An 11460-nucleotide genomic window follows, 5' to 3' on the forward strand; every position below is an offset into this window, starting at 1 on the left:
AGTGAGCCCTGATTGTACCACTGCACTCCAGTCTGGGCTCCAGAATGAGACCCTGTCTCTTAAACAAACAAAAACAACCCAGTCCTTGCAGGAAATACTGTGATACAGCTATTGTTTTCATACTTTGATGGCATTGGAAATTACTACTACTTCTTATCCAAAGGGCAGCACTTTGAAATAAGTATGGCAACCAGTAAGCTGAGAGGGGCAAAGCCATAGATGCTTATTAGAGTGACTCCTGTAATAGTAATAGAAATAAACTGGACATGAGGCAAATGTTGACCTGTAAGAGATTGGTTTAGAGAGTTCTGTTCTCTCAGGTCTGGTAGCTATGGCTAATCCATAGCCTTTCCTCTGTGCCAGGCAGTTCTAAGCACTTTACATAGAACTCATTTGATCCTCAAACAACCCTCTAGGATGAAACCCTGTTTATCAACAGGGAGGTGGAGGTACAGAGAGGTGAAATCACTTGCCTAAAGTCATAGAGCTAGACTGGCAGCACAGATTTAAATGTAGTCTGGCTCCTTTGTAAGCTTTCACTAAGTTATTCTGCTTTATGGAGAAAGCGAATTGGAGAATTGAATATTCAAAGAGGATATTTAGGCCGGATCATAGCTTAAAATCTTCAACAGATAAGAGCCAGCAGCTTGCTGAGCTCCGTCAGCCTCTTTAGTTCTCCTTTGCTAGGCGTCTGGTTCAAGGTGTCCTCTCTTCTGAGTCTCAGTGATAGTAAAGGACTAGGAAAAGGCATAAAGAGACCAATAAGCAACGGCGGTGAGTGGGTGGAGGCTTCAGCACGTCGGTTAAGATGGTGAGCAGCTCGAAGAGTGAGGATGGATGAAGCAAAGCAGAGGCCGCTGCCCCTGGTATGTTCTCGGGGTGGGAACAGAGGACTGCATTTGTGAACCATCTGGTCCAGGGGCTCTCGATTTGGGGTTGGCATGCGCATTGGAGGCACAGAGTGTGGTGCGATGTGAGGCTAAGAGCAGGGGATTGAAATAAAAGTCTCTGCCTAGGTACAGATATGGTAAATAAAGGCGTGTACCATTCTGTAGCTGTTGCTTTTTTTTTTTTGAGATAAGGTCTTGCTCTGTCACCCAGGCTGGAGTGCAGTGGCGTGATCTTAGCTCACTACAACCACCACCTCCGAGGCTCATGCAGTTCTCCTGCCTCAGCCTCCCGAATAGCTGGGACTACAGGCGCCTGCCACCACGCCCAGCTAATTTTTGTATTTTTAGTAGAGACGGGGTTTCATCCTGTTGACCAGGCTGGTCTCAAACTCCTGAGCTCAAGTGAACCGCCTGCCTCAACCTCCCAAAGTGCTGGGATTACAGGTGTGAGCCACCGTGCCCAGCCGGCTGTGTTAGTGTTTTAGTGCTCAGGAACATTCTTGTGTGTGGGCACACGCTTCCTTGTCACACACCCGGAAGTGCGGTCAGCTGCGGGGCTGTAGGAGATGCAGATCTTCAACTTTACCTGATAGTGCAAACCACCCTCCAGTGTGGTTTTGCTGATGTGTCCTCCACCAGGAGGAGGGGTCACGTGCTGTGAGCCTTGGCTAACAGGACAGAAATCAAAGTATGTGGCTTGAAGTTGCCATGGTGACCTGAGAACCTGAGATGGAGAGTGACAGAAGTGAGATCTAAGTCCTCATCTTGGAGAAGCTGTCCAATAAATAATTTTTCAAGTTGCTCAATCATTTAGAGACAACTACTGGAAAAATTAAAAACATAATTGTCTTTTTTTATTTTATGTTTTCTTCTATGCATTTAACTGTTCTCACTCAGCATGCCTAGTCCTTTCTGTGCCTGTTTTTGAGGTCATGACTTAGTCAACCCCGTGTCCCTCCTTCAGTAAAGGCTTATTTCTTTTTCATTGCTTCTTCAGCAAGTCTCCTCACCAACCACTATTTCCTCCTAACTCCTGAATCCCTTTACCACCAACCTTCTAATTCTTTTGCAAACAGTAAAAATAAAGACACCTATAGTTATGTAATCTAAGAGTTTTGCCTTGCAAACATTTATTTTTAATGAATAGTATCTATTACTCATTAAAATATAATGAATAATATCTATTACTCATTAAAATATAAGCCCAGTTTCACATTCTGAGTGATAGCCACGTTTTCTTTCTCCTTAGCAAACTTGCAAATAGAAGACCCATAGAACGGTACCCTAAAAGTGTTACTTTCTGCTTTATTTTGTTATTTTTACTAGCACTTGTTATATTCAGCAATTTCTCTTTGGTAGGTACAGTTGTCACACGCAGCTCACATCTGCACCGAGTCACTCCAGCATGTTAATGCCTCTGTCTGTGTTGTTTTTTTGTTCCACAGTAAGTACCAGCTCGTCTTCTGCTACACCATCATTGAGAGGAACAATCGCCAGATGCTGCCAGTCATTAGGAGTACCGCTGGAGGAGACTCAGTGCAGACCTGCACAAACCCGCTGGACACCTTCTTCCCCTTTGATCCCTGTGTGCTGAAGAGGTAGGTACTTTTAAACATTGACGCTGGAGGAGGTGGATTTTTTTTTCTTTTTGAGACGGAGTCTCACTCTGTCGCCCAGGCTGGAGTGCGGTGGTGTGATCTCGGCTTACCGCAAGCTCCGCCTCCCGGGTTCACGCCATTCTCCTGCCTCAGCCTCCCGAGTAGCTGGGACTACAGGCACCCACTGCCACACCTGGCTAATTTTTTTGTATTTTTAGTAGAGACGGGGTTTGACTGTGTTAGCCAGGATGGTCTCGATCTCCTGACCTCGTGATCCGCCCGCCTCGGCCTCCCAAAGTGCTGGGATTACAGGCGTGAGCCACCGCGCCTGGCCAGGAGGTGGATTTAAACATGATACATGTTTGCTTTTCCCAAAATTGGGATTTAGGGCTCTTCACCAGAAGTGGCCCTTCCTTGCTGTTGATGAGCATCTCGTGGTCTTCCTGCGTATATTTCACCAGATGCAAAGTAGAGGATGCCTAGCAGGACTTGCCGAGTGGCGCAGGCACCCCAGAGTGGGTAGATCTTTGCCTCACTAGGAGCCAGACTGACATCAAGGGTTTTTTGTTTTTTGTTTTTCTTTAAACTGTTATTTAAACATGTAAGGTTATGGGGATAATGGTGCCAGGATAGGGGAGGGTGCTGTCTTTTCTTGCTTCATAATTTTCTGCCAAGTGTCTTGTTCCTTCCTCTGGAGACCACATACCATTCTGTTGCACAGGATAAACAAAAAACAAACGATTGGCTGGGCGTAATGGCTCATGCCTGTAATCCCAGCACTTTGGGAGGCTGAGGCGGGCGGATCACTTGAAGTCAGGAGTTCAAGACCAGCCTAGCCAAGATGGTGAAACCCTGTCTCTACTAAAAATACAAAAATTAGCTGGGTGTGGTGGTGGGCGCCTGTAATTCCAGCTACTTGGGAGGCTGAGGCAGGAGAATCTCTTGAACCCGGGGGGTGGAGGTTGCAGTGAGCCGAGATTGCACCACTGCACTCCAGCCTGGGCGAGAGAGTGAGACTCTGTCTCAGAAAAAAAAAAAAAAGGGGGGGGGATTTATCTAGATGAGTTATTCTAGAAAACCACTGGGCCAGCCTTAACTTGGCACTTGTATAAGGAAGCAGGATTTTTGCTTATTATGGTTTCTAAAATAACTAGCAGCATCATGACCATCTGGGATTGTCTGGTCCCTGAAGTCTTGGTTGACTGAAACCAGATTAGTTGTTTTTCCTAGACTTACTTTTCAGCAAATTACTACAGAAATATAAAAAAGAGAGTTCCAGAATATTACGGTTTCATTTCCATTTGGATATACTGTATCTAACTGACTTGTCAGTCTTTGTAAAGTTTAGAAACAATTTCACATGAAAATGGAAAGATGAAAAACGGTAGTTCAATACTCCATCGACAAGAGTGAATGAACTCTTATACAGAAAGAGCCACGTTAGTTACAGCATTTACATAGAGGGTTGTTTTTTTGTTTTGGTTTTTTTCTTTTTTTTTTTTTTTTTTTGAGACAGAGTCTTGCTCTGTCTCCCAGGCTGGAGTGCAGTGGCGCGATCTCGGCTGGCTGCAAGCTCCGTCTCCCAGGTTCAGGCCATTCTGCCTCAGCCTCCCGAGTAGCTGGGACTACAGGCGTCCGCCACCACACCCGGCTAATTTTTTGTATTTTTAGTAGAGATGGGGTTTCACCGTGTTAGCCAGGATGGTCTCGATCTCCTGACCTCATGATCTGCCCACCTCAGCCTCCCAAAGTGCTGGGATTACAGGCGTGAGCCACTGCGCCCAGCCAGGTTTTTTTTTAATGTAATTATTTAAGCTGTAGTTTTCACTTCTTGGTTTTGGGTAATAGATCTTGTGAGAAAAGATCCAAACCAATTTTGACTTCTGCTGAAGTATTTAACTTGACTTTGAAATGTGATCTTTGTTGACAGGTCAAAGAAATTCATTGATCCTATTTATCAGGTATGGGAAGACATGAGTGCTGAAGAGCTACAGGAGTTCAAGAAACCCATGAAAAAGGTCAGTTTGTGATTGATTGAGCACACTGTCGGAATCTCCTTTCTGGTTCCAGGTCACAGTGAGATAGTAAGTGGCAAGTCGCTCATGCGTGTAATCCCCGCACTTTAGGGGGTCAAGGCCAGAGGATTGCTAGAGACCAGCCTGGGCAACACAGTGACACCCTGTTTCTACAAAAATTTTTTTAATTAGCTGGGCGTGGTGGTGCACACCTGTAATCCTAGCTCCTCTGGAAGCTGAGGTGGGAGGTCAAGGCTGCAGTGAGCTGTAAATGCAGCATGGCACTTCATCCTGGGCAACAGAGCAAGACCCTGTTTTCTTTAAAAAAGCACACCAAAACCGTGTCTTACTCATTCTGCCTTTATAAAATTCCAGGCCCAGGTTTTGTTATTATTTAAAGAGTCTATGGCTTTTTTGGATAAATTGCTTAAACCAGACACTTCACATACTGACATGTGAGAAGCGAAGGTTAATTACAAATTAGCTGAACGAATTTAGATCTTTGCCACTTGTGCATTCTCACCAAGTAACAATCTCCAGTTGACTCATGTTGAAATTGCCCCAGCAGTTTACATTAGTTTTATAGATCTTCATGAATGGGTGGTGAAGACGCAGGTTGCAACATACCCTCCAGGTCACATGAGGTGGAGCTGAGACAGTTACAGTTAGAGAGGAAAGTTAGAATCCAGTAATAAAGAATTTCGCTGCTCTGTTGCTTGGGAGCACATTTGTTTTCTCATTAAAAGCAGCTTCAAGATGGCTTTTTTGTTGTTGTTTTTAATAAGTAATCATTGGAAAGCCCCTTTCATCTTTTTCTTTATGTTTCATTTGTTGAGGGGCGTGTAATTCATTCACATTTTGTTAGGTACAAGAGTTCTAACACTGGGCAAGAATGACTCGTCATGTTTCCTGTCCCCATTGAGCTTCAAATCTGTTTGCAAGTCAGACTTGAAACAAATGATTACAATGTGTGATGAGCAGTTATGTGGGTATGTTGGTAAGAAGGAAGTGCTTATCAGAGGGAGCTTTTGTTCTGTTCTGTTTTTTTAGAGACATGGTCTCGCTATGTTGCCCAGGCTGGATTCGGAACTCTTGAGCTCAAGCAGTCCTCCCACCTCCACCTCCTGAGTAGCTGGGACTACAGGCGTGTGCCACTACACTGGCCTTCTTTTGAAATTAAGATATTTTCTTCACCATCTTTACAAACAGTAACACCTTCCTGAGGAAGGAATTGTTGAAAGCTTTTCAGTCAGCACTGGTGATGTTACTGATGATTTCTGATGTTTCTGCAGGACATAGTGGAAGATGAAGATGATGACTTTCTGAAAGGCGAAGTGCCCCAGAATGATACCGTGATTGGGATCACACCAAGCTCCTTTGACACGCATTTCCGAAGTCCTTCAAGTAGTGTGGGCTCCCCACCCGTGTTGTACATGCAACCCAGTCCCCTCTGACGGCAGAAATTTGTGACTGAGATGTGACATTTGGGATTCCCCATCACTTGTCATGCTCTCAGCACCGAGCTCGTGCCATTGGGCATTGATGGCATTGAACTAGAGCGAGTGCCTGCCTCGGCTGTGGCACTTCCAGGTTCGACTGAATCAAGCATCTGAAGACTGGGTTTTTTTGTTGTTGTTGTTCCCCTTACAGACAAAATGAAGACTATCATGTGCAATCTTTTACAGTGGGGTTGATGATACATTTGGAAGGATTTGCTTGTTTAATATGTACATTTTTTGTGTTAACAGCTTTTTGACACAATTACTGGGTAATTTCTAATATAGGCAGCAGACTGTTTTATGGGTTGCTGTTTTAACATGGGTTTTTGTCAGATCCATGGTCTTAGGACTTGACTGATGAGCTTTCAGTGAAGAATCCTCTAAGATAAAACTTCTATTTAAAGACTTTAACTAGAAAGTGTTTATTTTGGCTACATTGTTCACCTTCTGCTGTATTGGTATTTGTCTGTTGGGATTTCAAGGGAGTGTAGAGAAGACAGAAGGAAAGCTGAGAGCTGGCCCAACGTGGTCTGGGACACAGAGTTGGAGCTGGCACTGAAGATCTCCAGGGACTTCAGAGACCAATAAAAGCCCATAGGGAAGAGAGAGAGGATATAGGGAAACAGAATCAGATGTGTAATATACTTGGCACAGCGAAAAAATGGATTTAAAAGACAAAATGGAGGTCCAGGTAGATGTAATTCACACAGACTGAAAGTGAGTCCGGGCTTGTGTAAAACACATGAGATTGGATTTGACCCCTTGGCTCTCAAGTGTCCCCTTAGATCTAGAACTGTTCCTTGGTGGCCATTAGATCGAGTCAGTTTTGATCTGCATCAGTTAGTTATTGGGAATTTCTTTGTTCAAACAGGAAAATTTTTTTAGATTATTTGGTGTACGGTTTTGCTCACAACAATAGGTGGAAGTTGCTAGTGCAGTCTTGGTCTGATGGCTGTGTGCATCGCACATTCGGCTTGGTGAAATCCTTCTCTAAAGCCTCTTTTTGTATTTTTATAACTAAACAGAGGAAGTCTTGAGAAGACCTCGCTTTAAAACAAATTTGTGCAAACACTGCTAGAGTCATTTTGAAGCTCAAGCATTTTCACTTTGTTTCTTACATGTGTACTTTTTTGTTTACTTGTGAAAATGGCCATCTTTAAGCATATTTATTTTCTGCCACTTTATTTAAAGGCAAGCAATATTTTCTTGATCATAAATATTTTGTAATGAAATACTTCCTCTTTTCCAGGGCTTTGTATGCACTTGTATAATTACATTGATGGCAATGTAGAGTTTGAATTTCAGTCTGTAAATACTTTTTTGGAAAATAGAAATTTTTATTGCTTTAAAGTTTTGGATATGGGTGGTTTTCTTTTCGGGGCTTGGTGGAAAGTAATTTGAGAACTTTAAGGTTGTCTTTTTAACTGCTGGCAAAATGTTGATTTTTTAATATTAGATAAAACGAGTAAACGAAATTCCCCAGAAATTAGTAGTAAGTGGGGTCTTTGTGGGTTGGGAAGTAGTTTTAATGTAGAAAGATATTTACATATAAGTCTGTTTAATTTCAAAGGAGTTTGTGAAAAAAAATCCATGGTGAAAATAAAACAATGACATGGTTAATCTGGAACTTATGTTCTTATACCAATAAAAGGTACCTCAATACATGTTCTTTCAATTTCTGTTCTTTTTTTTTTTTTTTTTTTTAATGTATTAAAGCATTTTGCAGTGGAAAACTCCTGAGGCATTGCTGTTGAAGAGGGAGAAATAGTGCTGGTGTGGTGGGGAGCTTGATGGAATTCATTGCATGCCGGGGTGAGGATGGTTTCCGTGTGCACTGTATGAAGTATCCACGACTCTCCTTAATCACACCCAGCAAAGAGTGAGTGAGGCTTGAGCAGGTCCAAGGGAAGCAGACACTTCTTTCAAAAAGTTACATGCTTTGAAGGGACATCTATGGGGAAAAATACTGTGAAATCTCCTTATAAATTACATGCCAACAATGGGAATTTTTCCTTTCACTAAAAAGCTGTCAGTTGTAGGAGTCTCCAGGGTCTGTCCTTTTGTCTGTGTGCTCTGGTTTGGTCTTCCTTGATGAGAAGTGGCTGAATTTTTACAAGTCAACTTACCAAGTGCCACGGGCTTCCTTTCCTAGGTAGCTGTTTGACGTTGAGCAAGTTACCTAACCTCTCTGAGCGCTAATTAAACTGTAAAATGGGAATAAGATACTAGTGTAAGGCTTTAAGGATTCGATGCATGTACAAGTTAATGGCCATTGTTTTCTTCCAAGAAAGGAAGCACGTCCATGGGAAGTTTTTTTTGGTTAAAGATAACTTCCATTTCTTCCATAATACCTACCTCCCTGGTACCAACTTAGATCTGAACTGGAGAGGAGGAACCAGCGTGTTTCCCTTGCCGGGCAGTGCTTACGATGGTGGTTCTTAACCCTGGCTGTGCCCTAGAATCAGTCCCTCAGAGTGCTGAGAAACTAAGGATGCCCAGGCTCACATCACACACCAACTCAACCTCTGATTGAATCAGTCTCCAGAAGAGGGGTCTGGACATGGATGGTTTTTAAAGCCCCCTGGTGATTCGAAGGTGCAGGCTGCCTTGAGAACTGTTCATTGGTTTACAACTGCATACTTTTCTTGTTTCAACTAATTAAACATCCAAAGCTCCACCATGTTTTCTTCCATCAAATGCTTTTGTGTGTTTCAGTCTGACTCTGGATGGTTGAGTAGGATTTATAATGTATCTAATAATTTGGGGCCAGGTGTGGTAGCTCATGCCTGTAATCTGAGCACTTGGGGAGGCCAGCAAAAGGATCTCTTGAAGCCAGGAGTTTGAGGTCAGCTGGGGCAACATAGTGAGACCCCCATCTCTACATTAAAAAATTTGAAACACAAATTGGGATCCTTTCACTAAATATTTACTAAGGTTCTGTATAATGTTCATCATTCTTTTTTTTGAGACAAGAGTCTCACTCTGTCACCCAGGCTGGAGTGCAGTGGTGCAATCACGGCTCAACAACTGCAACCTCCGCCTCCTGGGCTCAAGTGATCCGCCCACCTCAGCCTCCTGAGTAGCTGGGACTACAGGTACGCACCACCATGCCTGGCTAATTTTTGTATTTTTAGTAGAGATGGAGTTTCACTATGTTGGCCAGGCTGGTCTTGAACTCCTAAGCTCAAGCAATCTGTCTGCCTCGGCCTCCCAAAGTGCTGGGATTACAGGCGTGAGCCACCATGTCTGGCCTCAAAAAAGTGTAATTTTAAAAATATTTCCCTGTATATATTCTTTGAACCTTGCCATCAGCCATCTTGTGAGGCAGGTTGGTTTCCTATCTTAAAGAAACAGGCTTTCCAACATTGTAATGAGTGCTTTCTTTTTCTTTTTCTTTTTTTTTTGAGACGGTCTTGCTGTAATCACCCAGGCAGGAGTGCAGTGGCGCAGTCGTGCCTCATTGCAGCCTTGATCTCTAGGGCTTGATTGATCCTCCCGAGTAGCTGGGACTACAGGCCTGCCACCATGCCCAGCTAATTTTTGTATTTGTTGGAGAAGCAGGGATCCCTGTGTTGTCCAGGCTCGTCTCGAACTTCTGGGCTCAAGTGAGTCCTCCTTCGGCCTTTCAAAGTGCTGGGGTTACAGGCATGAGCCGCAGTGCTGGCCACACACCTGCTATTGCTTCCTCATTGCCTGTAGACCAAAATTTGTGGAGCCGGGTGGGAAGAGAGGTAGGGGAGCGGTTTCCTGCTTGTTATCTGGCTCATTTAGTCCTTTAACACAGTACTCAGCCTAGGAGATTGATAACCTGAGATTACTTGAAAAAAGATCACCCAAAAGTGAAAAACCAGTTAGGCAAACTGCACCAGCCCCAGGCAGAACCCACAGAACCTTGTTCTTCACCTTTGCATTTCCAAATGCCTCACTTTGATTGACTACTCTTTGCTCTGCAATTCCAATAATAGCTATCTTTAGTGTTTAGTATGTACCAGGTGAAACAAACATGCTATTCTACAAAACCAGTTCAGGGAAGTTAAGTAACTTGCTCCAGGCCAGCCTGCTGGTCATTGATCACCCTGGTTTCAAACCCTGTTTTTAGCTCCGAGCTTCCTAGTTGGGACTTACTTAATGTCACCTGCGTTAGAATGAGTTGTTTACAGTACAGTCTAGGAGCATCTTATAGTGATGGAGAGCACTGCCTTTGGAATCATGCAAAGCTAGGTTCAGTCTTCGTTCTACTACTTATTTCTGCCACTTTGAGCAAGTTACTGTATCTGTTATAACGGAGGTGTTGATAGTAGCTCCTACATTTGTGAGGACAAATGACAAATGAGGTGTTGATAGTAGCTCCTACATTTGTAAGGACAAATGAGAAATGTAGGTGTAATAATACAGAGAAATAATTTCCTAGTAGCTAGAAATAGAGTTATTTTGGGTGAGAAGTTGGGTAACCTGGCGATGGGAACACCATCTTCTACAGTCACTTCTTTAGTAAATTTCCTGGTATTTTTGTTGAACGGGGTGTGTAAGCTGAGGGGGAGATTTATGAAAGAAGACGATGAATACAGATGATAAAATTCTAATAAAGTTTCTGCTGTATCAAGTGGCTCCTCTGTATCTTTTGTAAAATTACTTTTTGTTAATGTGCTGCAGAGTTGGATGAATTTGAGCAATATTTCCAAGTTTTAGAAGAGAGCTCCACGGTGAGACGCCTCTCACCTTGGGGACCTGTCCTCAGATTAGGGGCTCTGCAGTCAGTATCCGCAAATCCTTCCCCCACGGTTCCCAGCCCACCTGTGAGTGGCCTATTGCATTCCAATCACGACGTGTTAATCGATGATCTCTTTAGTACGTGGGGCTAGCACAGTTCAGGATATATTTTCTCAGTTTAAGACCGTTTACACTTATTTTTATTATTTTCAGAAACAGAGTGTCCCTCTGCAGTGCCCAAACATAGCTCATTGCAGCCTCCCACTCCTGGGGTCAAGAGATCCTCCCGCCTCAGCCTACAGAGTGGCTGGGATCACAGGTGCATGCCACCGTGCCCAGTTAATTTTTAAATTTTTGGCAGAGACGAGGGTATGGGGGAGGGTGGGTCTCACTATGTTGCCCAGGCTGGTCTCGAACTCCTGGCCTCAAGCGATCCTCCTGCCTCGGCCCCCCAAAGTGCTGGGATTACAGGCGTGAGCCACCGTGCCCGCCTGATTAGGTTTATTATTACTCATTGAATGCAATCCTACGGAGCTGCACAGCAGGGTCCCAAACTCAAGCTTGTGGAAGGTCACACACCTGGGAAGCGTGGAGCAATGACCTAAAGCGCAGCAGTCGGAGCCAGAACCCGCCCCAGGAACTCGTCCGGAGGCTCTCTTGGCTGGTGCAGCTGCTCCCTGGCAGCTCCCCTTTCCCCGCTCCTTCACTCCCACGCTTTTGGGACTACACTTCCCAGCGCCCCTTGCGG

At 44.1% G+C, this 11460-nt stretch overlaps 1 protein-coding gene across 3 annotated transcripts in view; it reads left to right on the top strand.

Moving 5' to 3' along the window:
• The window catches only part of RRN3 (RRN3 homolog, RNA polymerase I transcription factor), a 36457-nt gene extending 28791 nt beyond the window's left edge, over positions 1–7666 (top strand). For all 3 annotated transcript variants that reach the window (XR_010152293.1, XM_001143837.6, XM_054668902.2), the window contains 3 exons: positions 2336–2488; positions 4419–4506; positions 5796–7666. Coding sequence is in view for 2 of the 3 variants with exons in the window: in XM_001143837.6 (XP_001143837.3) it covers positions 2336–2488; positions 4419–4506; positions 5796–5957 (403 nt within the window). In the remaining variant the exon portion in view is untranslated. The remainder of the gene's footprint in view (positions 1–2335; positions 2489–4418; positions 4507–5795) is intronic.
• The last annotated feature ends 3794 nt before the right edge of the window (positions 7667–11460 follow it).

The sequence above is a fragment of the Pan troglodytes genome, chromosome 18, assembly GCF_028858775.2.
Source record: "Pan troglodytes isolate AG18354 chromosome 18, NHGRI_mPanTro3-v2.0_pri, whole genome shotgun sequence".
Lineage (NCBI taxonomy): Eukaryota > Metazoa > Chordata > Mammalia > Primates > Hominidae > Pan > Pan troglodytes.